The sequence below is a fragment of the Polypterus senegalus genome, chromosome 9 (assembly GCF_016835505.1).
Source record: "Polypterus senegalus isolate Bchr_013 chromosome 9, ASM1683550v1, whole genome shotgun sequence".
NCBI lineage: Eukaryota > Metazoa > Chordata > Cladistia > Polypteriformes > Polypteridae > Polypterus > Polypterus senegalus.
In genome coordinates this window covers 127,730,058-127,747,835 of record NC_053162.1, presented here as the reverse complement: position 1 = coordinate 127,747,835, position 17,778 = coordinate 127,730,058, and the positions used below count along the sequence as shown (strand labels likewise).

Genomic DNA, 17,778 nt, shown 5'->3' with positions numbered 1-17,778 from the left:
AGACTTTTATCTTTGGGGTCATCTGAAGGCAATTGTCTATGCTGTGAAGATACGAGATGTGCAGCACCTGAAACTACGGATACTGGAAGCCTGTGCTAGCATTTCTCCTGCGGTGTTGCTATCAGTGTGTGAAGAGTGGGAAAAGAGGGTTGCATTGACAATCCAACACAATGGGCAGCACATTGAACACATTTTATAAGTGGTCAGAAACTTGTAAATAACTCATGAAAGAATAAAGTTATGTTAAGACCAAGCACACCATTGTTTTTCTTATGAAATTCCCAATAAGTTTGATGTGTCACATGACCCTCTTCCTATTGAAAAAACAAAAGTTGGATCCAAAATGGCCGACTTCCAAATGGCCACCATGGTCACCACCCATCCTGAAAAGTTTCCCCCCTCACATATACTAATGTGCCACAAACAAGAAGTTAATATCACCAACCATTCCCATTTTATTAAGGTGTATCCATATAAATGGCCCACCCTGTAGAATGTCACTTAACCTGGGTTAATAATTTACATGCTAAAGAGACCCCTTAAATCAAAAATGGAAACTCCATGTAATACCAATTAGAAGGTTCTCCAGATTTAGACAAGAAATACTTTCAGAATGGCAATAGTAAGCGCTCCAAGTAAGAGTTGCATGAGGTTTCTGGTATTTGGTATGTCTGGGCTAGCCCACTTGGACCATTACTCAAGCTTCCATATGAAAATATGCAAAAAAACAAGACAATTTGAGAGAAAGATGCACAATTTCTGACTGATCAAACTATTTAAAAAAAAAAAAAGAAAATGCAGCTACCTGTGAACTGACTCATCTCGCCCATGCTGTGCCCGGACAGAAGTTCCAGTACTCACGTTATCATTTCCTACCACAGCACGAAAAGAATCCAGAACCTGACTTGGAATCTGTCCCTTGCAAAAAAAAAAAATGTCAAACTGGAACAGCAGATGCATGAAATTAAGACTGAATAATGTATTTGTCAAATAATTGTCTTCACTCTGGAACTAATCAGAAATAAATAATAATAATCAAACAAAGAACAGAAGGTATCTGACTGCAAAAAAAAAATGTAAAAAACTAGCCATGAAAACTAAATCAGTTTTACATTTAACATTATAAAAATATGTGGCTGGAGGTGTTCAACTGCAAACCATGCAAGGTTCAAAAACACACATGTATTTATTACAGTTACATTAGGTAATTTTATTTGTCTCTCTACATTAATATATCTGTAAATTTTCAATAAGCATGCCTGTGAAAAAAGTAATCAGGAACATTAGTGTTCATAACAAGCTTTAATAAATATCAAAGTTTACAACCTTTATTAATTCAGCTGATGATTCTATCAAAAATTATCATCAAATAACAAATAAACATTATTATTTCACTGCTAATACAGCCCAGACAGGTGAAGTGACTAAACTAGTGCTGTATAGAGAATCAATGGTGGGAACTGAACCTGCAACTGTATAATTAAAAAATTCACTGCCTCCCACAACGGTTTAAAATCCATGTGGAAACACTATACACAAAGCCTTTTCCTTAAAATGTAGTTAACAAACAACGTGGCCACAACAGTATGATCATAAACATTAATACTGGTTTTGCACCCAGATTCTGAGGATCAGTTTACCTGAGATAGTACCATGCTAGCAGTGGATCAAGACCACACTATGTGGTACAATACTATGAGAAGACAGTCCTCGGGTCTGCCCCTGTAAACAGTGGAACAAACTCAATACCAAGTTCAACTAATCTGCAGCTAGTCTTGCTCTGGCTTCGTGTTTCAGCCATCTGATAGCTGGTTAAAGGCAGCACGGCAGCAATTAATGCCTCACTCTCTCTCAATTAACGATGTGCTGCTACACATTCCCCGTGATTTAAAGGAAGAGAATCCAAGGAAAATGTTAAACCTCATGTAAATTTATTTAAAAAAAAAATCATAATTGTTATGCTACAATCAGATTGGCTTGTCATTATTGTAAACACTATCCACTTTGAGTGTATGAAAAGGCCCAGAAAACCCCATACGAAAAGCAATTATGAGGAGAGAGCACATTAGTTGCAGAATATCTGAAACATAGTTGTCTCTCTGTAATGCATTGGTGGATTTACCATCAGGATGACCTTGGTGGTGAGCACTCTGGGGACCTGGTATATGCAAGAAAAAAAAAAAAAGGAATGCCGGAATTTCTGTTCGTTTTTACCTCACACTCTTCCATTCTAGCATTTGATTCATTCGGTTAGCTAGGGTTTTGAAAAGGATGTCACACTCCAGACATGAAAAATTTTAAATTACAGTAGCCAGTTTTTAATGTGACACAAATTCTTAGCTTCGGAGATCAAAATGTTAAGAGTAAAATGTGAAAACCAAAATATTTATACAGCACTCAACCGACAGAATATATCCTGAATTAAGTGCATAAAAATGTACAGAAATTTTGAAATGACTTAACCTACCTAATAGAGAAAGGTTACAAAGTCCCGAATGATTTTATCTAAAGTTAAACCGATTAAGGTGTTTTAGTTACTCCTCATGAACTTCATATTTTATACCATTGTTCTCTACTAGCTCACCTGCTTATCACTAAAAGAAGCTGAAGTAATGTGGCATTGCTCAAAATGAATATATTTAAAAGGAAAAAATACAAAACACTCAAAACTCACAGGAAAAGAAGAAAATAAAGAGTTGACTATGAAACAGAAATAGCCAGATCAGTTGTATTAAAAGTGTGCCGCTACTGTTGTTTAAACATCTAACCTTCAGAGCTGGTTTTGCAGCCAGAAGAAAACTGCATAAAAAGTTTGCTCAGTAAACATACTCAAATATGAATCTTTGTGAGTCATGTTATTACACAAGCAGCTCCCCATTCGTACCTGATTCCTGTCTTGCACACAGAGAAGCTACAACAGGCACTGACTTGCTGTAACACTGAACTAACTATGCTATTGTATACTGTCACCCATGAAATTAATCAGGCTTGTTTGGAACACGGATGAGTGCACTTATGAGTCTTTCTCTACTACAGATGCTAAGTACTTTTAAATCTTTTCTTTACTACATGTCCTTTATCAATAATAAGTTAGAATTAGCCACAAGCATATGCTTATCTTAATTAAACATAAAAATTAATTAAAATTTCTTGACCCTGTAAATCGTATTGCAAATCTACTAATGATATTAAAAAGTGAATTTGAAGGCTTTACTGTCCATTATATATTATATATATATATATACACACTTTAATTTAATCCTGATACTCTGTATGTTCAATTCATTATAATAACTATTCATGGTGGCTCTAAAATCCGTACTAATCCCTACTCTCTCTTCTGTTTCTGTTTCCGGTTTCTTTGTGGTGGCGGCCTGTGCCATCACCACCTACTCAAAGCATCATGATGCTCCAACATTGATGGACTAAAAGCCAGAAGCCTGCATGACCATCATCATCAAGTCCTTCCGTGAGAACTCAAAATACAAAGAAGACGGTTTCATTTATGTGAGGTAGAATGCCCAGAGGGGACTGGGCGGTCTCATGGTCTGTAATCCCTGCAGATTTTATTTTATTTTTTTTTTCTGTCCTCCCTGGCATTCGGACCGTACTCTTATTCTATGTTAATTAATGTTGACTTATTTTATTTTCTTACTGTGTCTTTTATATTTCTATTCTTCATTATGTAAAGCACTTCGAGCTACATTTTTTGTATGAAATATATAAATAAATGTTGTTATACATACATATATGCATATATATACATACATATCTATATATATACATACATACACATACATACATACATACATACATGTATACACACATATATATATATATATATAATATACACATATATATACATACATACATACATACATACATACATACACATATATATATATATACATACACACACATACATATATACACATATATATATATATACATACATATATATATATATATATACATACATATATATATATACACATACATACATACATACATACATATATATATATATATATATATATATATATATATATATATACATACATACATACATACATACATACTGTATATATATATATATATATATATATATATATATATATATATACTAGCAAAATACCCGCGCTTTGCAGCGGAGAAGTAGTGTGTTAAAGAAGCAATGAAAAGAAAAGGAAACATTTTGAAAATAACGTAACCTGATTGTCAATGTAATTGTTTTGTCAATGTTGTGAGTATATATATATATATATATATATATCATACACATATATACATACATATATATCTACATATATACACACATACATACACACACACACATATATAAACATATATATACATATACATACATATCTACATATATACACACACAGCTATTTCAGATCAGTGCAATACGCTGTTTGTTAAAACGTTGACTCCGCTCTTACGTGCAATAACAAATTAAATCATTCAGTTGTCTTTGCTCTTATGTCATTTTAGAGCTGGACGCCTGCCATCTTTTTTTGGCCACAAGTTCATTTCTGTTTAGTGTGAGGTTCTGTGTTGTGGAGATTCTCAGGATGGACTGCAGGTACTCATCAGTGAGGTGACTCCTGTGTGCTGTTTTGTTAGTCTTTATCACTGAGAAGAGCTTCTCACACAGATATGTGCTACCAAACATGCACAAGGTTCGAGCCGCATGTAGGCGGACTTTTTTTGTTCTTCAAAGTCACCAAAGCGCCGTGCAAACTCAGTGCGCAATAACTCTGCAGCATCATAAGCATCATAAGCTAGACTTGATTAACGCAGTAAGTGTTAGCAAGGCAGCTGAAGCGCTGCATTATGGGATCTGTAGTTTATTGTGTTACCAGCGCTTCATATACCCGGGCCATTAATAACAATAATACAGTATATAAAATGATCTCGCGGGCCGGATATAATTACACCGGGCGGATGTGGCCCGTGGCCCTTGAGTTTGACACATATGGACTAAATAGAACTTGAAGAGATATATTTTTTCAAATGTGATCGCACAATTCAGATAGAGTTGAGGCGCACTACAGCCTGCATGCCTCAATGAGTCATCCTCCCCTCGCTCTTACTTTTTTACCATTCATCTAATGAATACACTGAGTATGGCTTTATCAAAACAATCATTGATGGCGAATAAAGTATCCATTATTCGAGTATGTAGAGCGGGATATATATATATATATATATACATATATACTGTATATACCCGCGTATCGCATGCGGAGAAGTAGTGTGTTAAAAAAGGTAGAAAAAGAAAAGGGAACATTTTAAAAATAACGTAACATGACTGTCAATATACAGTATTTGTTTTGTGAGTGTTACTGAGTGTTGCTGTCATCAAGGATTTGATTATCATTATTTCTTTCAATCAGGTTCGTATTTGTAGGATGTGTTGTGTTCAAGTTACATTCCGTGTTTGTCAATCGTTGTAAAGATGACAGGTTTCATTCATCGATTCGTTTCTTACTGCATCAATAAACAGCTCGTCTTCTTCTTTATCTGAGACCTGACACACTGCATGCACGGGTTTTTTTTACACTGTCTTCCTTTAGCGGGACATTGACTTTTTCCACCGTGTGCTTTGTTTCCACAGTAGCTGCGTTTATGAATATGCTTATCAGACGCTTCATATTTTTTGCTGCCTTTTCAATTGTGTAATTCGGTTTTTGTTCAGCTCTTTGGAACTGTTGCTTTTATCTGTGCACTCGCCAGTTCACGTGAGCCACTCGGTGTACTTGCATCGAAGGTTCCCAGCTGTGCTGGTGCCATCTCGTGCTATGTCCATAGCTTTATTTAATGTTACCTTAGTCCTGGCACTTAAAACTTTCTCTCGCAGTTTCGCTGAGTTTGTGTCAAACACCACCCTGACCATCTCATCTTCCTCTTCATAAGCACAGTCCTTCACCCGTGAATATTTACCCGTGGCAGTTTGCTATTGGATTGCCGCTGACGGATGGCCTTATATGGGCAGGCACTAAATTACAAACGCCAGCGGCAGCCTGTCTATGAACTTAATTTAAAGTGTAGGTTTACATGGTGCTTTGTTTCCGAAGTAGCAGAACTCATCGCTTGTATATGTGATTGTTCTTATTGTTTGCCTTCTCAATTATATAATGCATGTTTTCTTGAGCGCTTTTTGAGGTCTTCCTGGTTTTCTATGTACTGCGTGATTACGTGGGATGCGTGATGATGTCCCACTAAACTCCCACCCACGGCGTTGAAGCTCATCTCCATTACAGTAAATGGAGAAAAACTGCTTCCAGTTATGACCATTACGCGTAGAATTTCGATATAAAACCTGTCCAACTTTTGTATATATATATACACACACACATATATATATATATATACACACACATATATATATATATACACACACACACATATATATATATATATATATATATATATATATATATATATATATATATATATATATATATATATATATATACACACACTTTGTGATTGTGCACGGGTTAAAACGTCCGCTGAAGTGTCAGATTCTTATTTAATTATGCTGCTTTCTGTATCTTCTGCATTGCATGCAGGTTACCCTGATGTTTTATCTCATAGTGCCGTCTTAGATTAAATTCTGTAATTACAGCCACATTAGCTCCACAAATGAGACACAGGGTTCAGTAAACATATACTCAGCCTCCCATCGGTTTTTAAAGGCTCTATTTTCAGAATCAACTTTTCTCTTCAGCATCGTGTGAGCTAGCTTCGCAATAACTTGTTCAGCAAGGCGGCTGAAGCGCTGCATTATGGGATCTGTAGTTTATTGTGTTACCAGCGCTTCATATACCCGGGCTTTAATAAAATAATACAGTATATAAAATGATATCGCTGGGCCGGATATAATTACACGCCGGGCCGGATGTGGCCCGCTGCCCTTGAGTTTGACACATATTGACTAAATAGAACTTGAAAAGATATATTTTTTCAAATGTGATCGCAAGAATTCAGATAGAGTTGACGCCAAGACTACAGCCTGCATGCCTCAATGAGTCATCCTCCCCTCGCTCTTACTTTTTTACAGTTCATCTAATGAATACACTGAGTATGGCTTTACCAAAACAATCATTGATGGCAATAAAGTATCCATTATTCGAGTATGTAGAGCGGGATATATATATATATACATATATATATATACCCGCATCGCAGCGAGAAGTAGTGTGTTAAAAAGGTAGAAAAAAGAAAAGGGAACATTTTAAAAATAACGTAACATGACTTTCAATGTACAGTATTTGTTTTGTGAGTGTTACTGAGTGTTGCTGTCATCAAGGATTTGATTATCATTATTTCTTTCAATCAGGTTCAGTATTTGTAGGATGTGTTGTGTTCAAGTTACATTCCGTGTTTGTCAATCGCTGTAAAGATAACAGGTTTCATTCATCGATTCGTTTCTTACTGCATCAATAAACAGCTCGTCTTCTTTATCTGAGACCGGACACACTGCATGCACGGGTTTTTTACACTGTCTTCCTTTAGCGGGACATTGACTTTTTCCACCGTGTGCTTTGTTTCCACAGTAGCTGCATTTATGAATATGCTTATCAGACGCTTCATATTTTTGCTGCCTTTTCAATTGTAGTAATCGGTTTTGTTCAGCACTCTTTGGAACTGTTGCTTTTATCTGTGCATTGCGTCCAGTTCACGTGAGCCTTCGGTGTACATGCATCGAAGGTTCCCAGCTGTGCTGGTGCCATCTCCTGCTATGTCCATAGCTGTATTTAATGTTACCTTAGTCCTGGCACTTAAAACTTTCTCTGCAGTTTCGCTGAGTTTGTGCCAAACACCACTGACCATCTCATCTTCCTCTCCATAAGCACAGTCCTTAACCCGTGAATATTTAGTGGGAGTTTGCTATTGGATTGCCGCTGACGGACGACCTTATATGGGCAGGCACTAAATTACAAACGCCAGCGGCAGCCTGTCTATGAACTTAATTTAAAGTGTAGGTTTACATCGTGCTTTGTTTCCGAAGTAGCAGAACTCATCAATATGGTTGTATATGTCACTTTCGCTTCGCTTCTTATTGTTTCGCTGCCTTCTCAATTATATAATGTTTTTTCAAGCGCTTTTTGAGGTCTTCCTAATAAAAGGCAAAGCCCTCACTCACTCACTCACTCACTCACTCACTGACTCATCACTAATTCTCCAACTTCCCGTGGGTGGAAGGCTGAAATTTGGCAGGTTGATTCGTTACAGCTTCCTTACAAAAGTTGGACAGGTTTTATATCGAAATTCTACGCGTAATGGTCATAACTGGAAGCAGTTTTTCCATTTACTGTAATGGAGATGAGCTTCAACGCCGGGGCGGAGTTTCGTGACATCATCACGCCTCCCACGTAATCACGCAGTACATAGAAAACCAGGAAGACCTCAAAAAGCGCCAAGAAAACATGCATTATATAATTGAGAAGGCAGCTAAACAATAAGAAGCGAGTTCTGCTACTGAAACAAAGCACGATGTAAACCTACACTTTAAATTAAGTTCATAGACAGGCTACGCTGGCGCTTGTAATTTAGTGCCTGCCCATATAAGGCCATCCGTCAGCGCAATCCAATAGCAAACTGCCACGGGTAAATATTCACGGGTGAAGGACTGTGCTTATGGAGAGGAAGATGAGATGGTCAGGGTGGTGTTTGACACAAACTCAGCTTAAACTGCCAGAGAAAGTTTTAAGTGCCAGGACTAAGGTAACATTAAATAAAGCTATGGACATAGCACGAGATGGCACCAGCACAGCTGGGAACCTTCGTTGCATGTACACCGAAAGTGGCTCACGGAACTGATGCAGTGCACAGATAAAAGCAACAGTTCCAAAGAGCTGAACAAAACCAATTACACAATTGAAAAGGCAGCAAAAATATGAAGCGCCTGATAAGCATATTCATAAATGCAGCTACTGTGGAAACAAAGCACACGGTGGAAAAAGTCAATGTCCCGCTAAAGGAAGACAGCGTAAAAAAAACCCGTGCATGCAGTTTGTCACATCACAGATAAAAAGGAAGACGAGCTGTTTATTGATGCAGTAAGGAACTAATCGATGAATGAAACCTCTTATCTTTACAACGATTGACAAACACGGAATGTAACTTGAACACATCGCACAAATACGAGCCTGATTGAAAGAAATAATGATAATCAAATCCTTGATGACAGCAACATTCAATAACACTCACAAAACAATTACTGTATATTGACAATCATGTTACGCTATTTTTAAAATGTTCCCTTTTCTTTTCATAACTTCTACTTCTCCACTGCGATACACGGGTATATATATAAATGTATATCTATAGCCCGATCTACAATACATACTTTAGCATAGACAAGCGGTGGCGCAATTGTAGAGTCTTCGCCTCTAACGCCGACATTCGAGGTTCGATTCCCGAGAGGGGATGTACTGACTATGTACGCGCGCTACCCGATTCATTTTACCTTCCCATCTCCTTGGTTTGGGACGTATGAAAAAATATTAGGTTAACGCAGAATCATGTTACGTTATTTTTAAAATTTTCCCTTTCTTAGCACAAGCACAGTTTAGAAGCTTCGATGCATGTATCCATAACGCGTTAAAAATAACGATTTAATCACACTTTCAATTCCAAGCAAACGGAACTTTTGTCAATGCATGATTTCCTGGTACATCCATTACACTGATGCACACATCACAGCTACAAAAATGTTAGAGTCGGAATAAAGCGCGTGCCTACGACTGATCATTTCGACTACCCGAGCGAAGCCTTGATAAAAGCATGGTTTTGTGCACACTGAAAAGCAAGCAAAATTAGATGCATTACAGAAAGCGGACTTTGTGGCTCTTACTGGGGATCATTGGACTTCCGTGACCGTTAGTAATTCTAAATACATCTAATTACAAAATGTTCAATGATCACACTGTTTTAGCCTAATGTACAAAATAATTTTGGCTAATGTTACTCAGAGTTTAAAGAGTAAGCTGGTCAAATTACCTTTTATGTTTCTGACTTATTTTTTAAGAAGAAAACTGCACTTTATGGTGAAATTTTGGTTATTATTATTTAAAGACAATACTATTCTGAAAATGTACTTAAAGTACTTAAACTACCACTTTATTTTTAAGTCTGCCCAATTTTAACCAGGGATGATATTTTTGTTTCTGTTTTGAATTCAAATGCAGTTTAAAAGCTTTTTTTTTTCAGAAATTAAAACAGCTTCAGTTTACAATATTCATGTCCATGTCTATTATTTGATTCTGTCGCCCACTAAAACCGCTTTTAAATAAAAAAAAAAAACATTTGCGATTTGGGGCAAATTTACGTGCGATTACATACCATTAATCAAGATTAATTCTTACACAGCCTCTAATTAATTGGATTAATTTTTTTAATCGAGTCCCACCCCTAATATATATATGTAGATATATATATGTAGATTTGTATATATATGTGTATATACAGTATATATGTAGATATGTATATGTTGTATATACAGTATGTATATATGTGTGTGTGTATATATACAGTATGTGTATATATATGTATATGTATATATATGTATGTGTGTATATATATATATATATATATATATATATATATATATATGCCAGCAACACTCATGACAATTACAAAACAATTACATTGTCAATCATGTTACGCTATTATTAAAATGTTTCCTTTTCTTTTCATACTTCTCGCCAATGCAGCTATTTTGCTATATATATATATATATATATATATATATATATATATATATATATATATATATATATATATATATATATATATATAGATAGATATGACAACAACACTCATATCAATGACAAAACAATTACATTAACAATCATCTTACGTTATTTTTAAAATGTTTGCTTTTCTTTTCATAACTTCTTTAACACACTACTTCTCATGCATGGCGCTGGTATTCTGTATATATATATATATATATATATATACACATACATATATATACATATATCTATACTAATAAAAGGCAAAGCCCTCACTGACTGACTGACTCACTCACTCACTAATTCTCCAACTTCCCGTGTAGGTAGAAGGCTGAAATTTGGCAGGCTCTTTCCTAACAGCTTACTTACAAAAGTGGGGCAGGTTTCATTTCGAAATTCTACGTGTAATGGTCATAAATGGAAGCTATTTTTCTACATATACTGTAATGGAGTTGAGCTCGAAAGCCGTGGGGGCGGAGTTTCGTGACATCATCACGCCTCCCACGTAATCACGCGTGAACTGACTGTCAACGCAGCGTAGAAAACCAGGAAGAGCTCCAAAAAGAGCTGAAGAAAACATGCATTATATAATTCAGAAGGCAGTGAAACAATAAAAGAGAGTGACATATACAACCATATTAATGAGTGCTGCTACTTCGGAAACAAAGCAAAGTGTAAACTAAAGTTTATATTAAGTTCATAGACAGGCTGCCACTGGCGTTTTTCATGCCCACGGGTAATGCGGGATACAAGTTTAATGAGAGGACGCAGGATATAAACGAGTTTTGATCACTTTGTAACTAAGTTAAAATTGCAGGTGAGGGGCTGTGCTTATGCAAATTCCGAGAGACTGTGTTTGTGAGGGATTGACAGTTAAGGCGGGGGGGGGAGTCACGTCATCATCTCCCCTCCCATTCACCTCATTTCGCTCTGAGCTGCGCTCCGCAGCTAACGCAGTGTTACGACTTTGTGACGCTGCCACAAAGTTCCACAAGTTAATACACACGCTGTGTCTAGAGTTTCTCCACACTGAATCCTCCAGGCACTACTTACAAAAGGTTACATTGACAATCATGTTATTTTTAAAATGTTTCCTTTTCTTAGCACATGTACAGCTGAGAAGCTTCGATGCATGTGCTCCACAATGCGTTAAAAAATTCACGCCTTTAATCACAAGCAAAGGGGAACTTCTGTCAATGCATAATTTCCTGGTACACCAATTACATTGATCATCGCTTCCCGATTCATTTTACCCTCGCACCCCCTTGGTTTGAGAAGAAGTATGAAAAAATATGAGGTTAACACAGAAAACAGATCACCAATTGAAGCTTTATGAATAATCGATTAGCCATCAATAATTGTTTTGGTAAAGCCATACTCGGTGTAATCCTCCTTCCATTTTATAATTTTTCTGCCACTAGCCATGATTAAATGAGCGGTAAAAAAGTAAGAGCGAAGCGAGGGTGGTTTATTCAGGCAGGCAGGCGACAGCTCAATATCTGGAATTTGGATATAAGTAGCTTCTATTTACTCGCCTGAAATATCTTTGTTAGGAATGGAAGTTGAATTTAGTCTTTAAATTTCTATGGTAAAGAAAAAGTTCTGGAATGATGACTACATTTAACTATATAAAGTCAAAACTTGTATATATAAAGTCATTCGCGAATATATAAAGTCAAAACTTGATTATATAAAGTCACTGTCGGAATAAATAAAGTCAAAACTTTAATTTATAAAGTCAGCGTCGGTATATATAAAGTCAATACTTGTTTCTGAATATATAAAGTCAAAACTTGAATATATAAAGTCAGCGCTGGAATATTTAAAGTCAAAACTTGAATATATAGCCTAAAGTCATTCCCAAATATATAAAGTCAAAACCTGAGTATATAAAGACGGCGTTGGAATATTTCGGAATATATAAAGTCAAATCTTGAATATATAAAGTCAGCGTCGGAATATAGGCTATAAAGTAAGCGCTGCAATATATAAAGTCAAAACTTCAATATATAAAGTCAGTGTCGGAATATACAAAGTCAGCGCTGAAATATCCATCCAGTTCTCAACCCGTTGAATCCGACCACAGGGTCACGGGGGTCTGCTGGAGCCAATCCCCGCCAACACTGGGCGCAAGGCAGGAACCAATCCTGGGCAGGGCACATGCATCATTTTCAAAACATTAACCGAACAGATATGACAACAACACTCATATCAAAGGCAAAACAATTACATTAACCTCCAAAGCCCCGGTACTCCGTTATAAACAAATTAAATGCTTTCACCAAGATAGATTTACCTGAATTACATAGTATAATCTCTCAACTGAAATCCTCCACCTGCGTCCTTGACCCAATACCAACCAGGTTTTTCAAAGAAATATCAGGCGTTCTAATTGACAATATTCTGGACATAGTAAATTCGTCATTAGATACGGGGTCTTTCCAGACTGTCTTAAGACTGCTGTAGTTAAACCCCTTCTTAAGAAACATAATCTTGACCTCTGCCTTTGAAAATTTTAGACCCATTTCTAACCTGCCCTTCTTAAGTAAAATTTTAGAGAAGGCAGTCATTATGCAGTTAAATGACCACCTAAATAAACATGCTATTCTTGATACTTTTCAGTCAGGCTTCAGAACAAATCACAGTACAGAAACTGCACTTGTTAAAGTAGTAAATGACTTGTGGGTAAATGCAGACAGAGGCCATTTATCTGTTCTCATCCTCTTAGATCTGAGTGCTGCATTTGACACCATTGATCATAATATTCTTAGAAATCGCCTTAGTCAATGGGTGGGCCTCTGGCAGTGTCTTAAATTGGTTTGAATCCTACCTGGCAGGGAGAAAATTCTTTGTGAGTTGTGGTAATCAAATCTCAAAGACACATGATATCCGATATGGTGTTCCACAAGGCTCTATCCTGGGTCCGCTGTTATTCTCAATCTACATGCTTCCGTTAGGTCAGATTATCTCAGGTTACAACGTGAGCTACCACAGCTATGCTGATGACACACAGCTGTACTTATCTATAGCACCTGATGACTCACTCTTTCATACACTAACACAATGTCTTACTGGTATTTCTGAATGGATGAATAGTAATTTTCTCAAACTAAATAAAGAGAAAACTGAAATTTTGGTAATTGGCAATAATGGATTCAGCGAGGTTATCAGAAATAAACTTAATGCACTAGGATTAAAAGTTAAGACGGAAGTAAAAAATTTAGGGGTAACCGTTGACTGTAATCTGAATTTTAAATCGCATATTCATCAGACCACTAGGACAGCATTTTTTCATTTAAGAAACATAGCTAAAGTTAGACCTCTTATATCATTGAAAGATGCTGAGAAATTAATTCACGCTTTTGTTTTCAGTAGACTAGATTACTGTAACGCACTCCTCTCAGGACTACCCAAAAAGACATAAATCATTTGCAACGAGTGCAGAATGCAGCTGCTAGAATCCTAACTGGGAAAAGAAAATCCAACACATTTCTCCAGTTTTGATGTCACTACACTGGTTGCCTGTGTCATTCAGGATTGACTTTAAAATACTGCTTATGGTTTATAAAGCCTTAAATAATCTCGCTCCATCTTATATATCGGAATGCCTGACACGTTATATTCCAAATCGTAACCTTAGATCTTCAAATGAGTGTCTCCTTATAATTCCAAAAGCTAAACTTAAAAGAAGTGGTGAGGCGGCCTTCTGCTGCTATGCACCTAAAATCTGGAATAGCCTGCCAATAGGAATTCGCCAGGCAAATACAGTAGAGCACTTTAAAACACTGCTGAAAACACATTACTTTAACATGGCCTTTTATAACTTCACTTTAACATAATCCTGATACTCTGTATGTTCAATTCTTCATAATAACTATTCATGGTGGCTCTAAAATCCATACTGACCCCTACTCTCTTCTGTTTCTTTTTCCGTTTTTTGTGGTGGCGGCCTGCCACCACCACCTACTCAAAGCATCATGATGCTCCAACAATGATGGACTGAAAGCCAGAAGTCTACGTGACCATCATCATCAGGTCCTTCCATGAAAATATGATGATTTATGTTAGGTAGAATGCCCAGAGGGGACTGGGCGGTCTCTTGGTCTGGAACCCCTACAGATTTTATTTTTTCTCCAGCTTTTGGAGTTTTTTGTTTTTTCTGTCCACCCTGGCCATCGGACCTTACTCTTATTCTATGTTAATTAATGTTGACTTATGTTTATTTTTTTATTGTGTCTTCTATTTTCTATTCATTTTGTAAAGCACTTTGAGCTACATTTTTTTTGTATGAATATGTGCTATATAAATAAATGTTGATTGATTGATTAACAATCATGTTACGTTATTTTTAAAAATTTTCCTTTTCTTTTTCATAACTTCTTTAACACACTACTTCTCCGCTGCGAAGCGCGGGTATTCTGCTAGTATATATATATATATATATATATATATATATATATATAATACACACATATATACATATATATATACACACACACACACAGTATATTAACAATGTTATTATAGTTATTCACTCGGAATGATGTTATGTCCATCATACACAAGCAAGGCAATTAGTGCCACTTTAGTAAAGCATCTAAACATTCCAAATTTAACTGACAAGAATATAGATGAGTTGTTCTGGTGGCAGTGGGCAACGATACAGATTAAGAGACAATATTAAAACTATGCCGATTCACTAATGGAAAAAAATACACAATTCAGTTATAAAAATTGTATTCTCTTTCTCGATGTTTGACATTAGTCAAATTAAATGTAAAGTTCCGGGTCGAAATTCTGACTGGCTGGGTTAAGAATATAGCAACGCAAATGTTACATGGTTAAACAGATGAGTAGCTTGAATGGCTTTTTATCGTTCGATCCAGTAAAATAAAAAGCATTGTTAACTTCCAGCTTACACAACACGTACCTGTGCGCTATGACATCGCCATTTAGGCAAAGCAAAAGTACACAGCAAAACTCTGCAAAGCTGTCTAGAACTTCTACTCAGCATGACTGCAATCGGCAGAGATATCGTAAATTGTACCTAGAGCTTACAGATAGGTTCGTTTCTTTTAAAAGTTCAACAGTCAACAAATCCTCAGTACTTCCGGGAATGTGTTGTCGATGCGACTACTGCTGGAGTCCTGCAAGGATTGGTTAAGGGAATGACCACGTGATATACCACCGCTCGCCTGCCAAGTGCAGAGCCACTGAATTTTGTCATTCAAAGCAAGTAGTTGTGATACGCATTAGTTGAAATATAATCTGTGTACTTCTAAAAATATTTTTGGACCTCACTTTCATTTGAGATGTCGAGGTGAGGTACAGCAGAAGGATAAAATCAAAATAAGTGAAGAACTCCAATTCCTCACCATATTGAGTCTCATCGGCTAATTGCAAATACCCAGTTGCATAACAAAACCTACTGAAGCGTAGGGCCACGGTGAAAAAAAAAATACGGACACAGCGAAGAAAAAAAAGTAAATGTCGAGATTTTGACTTTATTCTCGACATTTCCACTTTATTTTCGACATTCACGTCGAGATTAAAGTCGACATTTCCACTTTATTCTCGACATTTATATCGACATTTCCACTTTATTCTCGTAGTTTATTTTGTCAGTAGAATGTCGCAAGCTAAATTTAATCTTAAAATGAATGTTTAATTTACTAGATTCCCCGACCAAGTTGTTAATCTCTACACGCTTCTTAAACTGACTCTCTTGCACTGAGGAGCGGCAGCGATCGCCGCACATTTACTTCATGATATTCCTGTTCTATGAACATTCAGAATACTAAGATAAATATTTGACATATTTTTCATGATGAAATGCATTAAAGCATGTATTAAACATGGGAGGCGGGGGGCACGGTGGCGTGGCTGTAGTGCTGCTCCCTTACATTAAGGGGTCCCCAGGTCTACGTTCAGTGTAGAGAAAGTTATGACAGGTGTGATGTGACAAAACTGGATATATGAATGGGCATCGCACAGGTTTAACTGAAATATTGTGTAATTGCTGGGTTCGTGTGATGGTCGAACACACGAACACACAATTCAATGGATGTTCTTCTGAGCGGGCTTTCTTTATTGTATGCCTGCTGTCTCTATATGACGTACTAGACCCCAAACCCGGTACCCCAGTTCTAATGCTTTCTTTTTCTTTCTCCACATAACCAATCACCACACGATAAACGTCTTCGTGCAATTAAAACCTTGTTATAAACCTTGACCTCAGAGTTTTCAGCACTTAAAAAAAATCTTCGTTATACATGTTTAATTATGCCATCCATTTACGGTTATATATGTTTAATTATGCCATAATTCAGGGTTGCACTCATCCCAGCAAGCATTGTGTGGGAGGCAGGAGCAAATCCTGAATGGGGCGCCAGCAATGTGTGAAAAGGAGCAATAAATACAGTAGCAGGGTCAATAATACATAGCAAAACGCCACATCCAACATGACTTTGAAAGGAAACTGAAGCACGCCGAGTAAACCCACCAGAAAAACATGCAAACTCAAGACAGGGTTAGAGCAGTGCAACCACTACGCCACCGTGCCCGTACATGCTTTAATACATTTCATCATGAAAATGATATCAAGTATTTATCTTAGCATTCTAAATGTTCAGGGAGCAGGAATATCATGAAGTGAATATATTCTGTACGGCAAACGCTGCCTTCGCCTCCTTTTAGTGCAAGAGGAAATCAGTTTAAGAAGCGCGTACCGATTAATATGGGTCGGGGAACACTTAACACAAAGCATTTAATGTGCTACATAATTTATGACGAGGTTTGAGGAAATCTAGTAAATTAAACTTTCATTTTAAGATGAAGTTTAGTTTGCGACATTCTACTAATAAAATAAACTACGGGAATAAAGTGGAAATGTCGACTTTAATCTCGACATAAATGGCGACAATAGTGCAAATGTCGAGAATAAAGTCAACATGTCGACTTTAATCTCTACATTTACTTTTTTTTTTTCTTGTGTCCGTATTTTTTTTTCACCGTGGCCCTAATACGC

At 36.6% G+C, this 17,778-nt stretch overlaps 1 protein-coding gene across 2 annotated transcripts in view; it reads right to left on the bottom strand.

Moving 5' to 3' along the window:
• Nucleotides 1–15,860, bottom strand: part of ldhd (lactate dehydrogenase D) — a 72,497-nt gene extending 56,637 nt beyond the window's left edge. Inside the window, exons 1-2 of one of the 2 annotated variants that reach the window (XM_039763820.1) lie at nt 15,682–15,860; nt 806–918 (exon numbers count right to left, since the gene is read on the bottom strand). In XM_039763820.1, coding sequence (XP_039619754.1) covers nt 806–918; nt 15,682–15,765 — 197 coding nt within the window. In that variant the 5' untranslated portion in view covers nt 15,766–15,860. The remainder of the gene's footprint in view (nt 1–805; nt 919–15,681) is intronic. The other variant, XM_039763821.1, reaches the window with a different exon arrangement.
• Nucleotides 15,861–17,778: the final 1,918 nt, after the last annotated feature.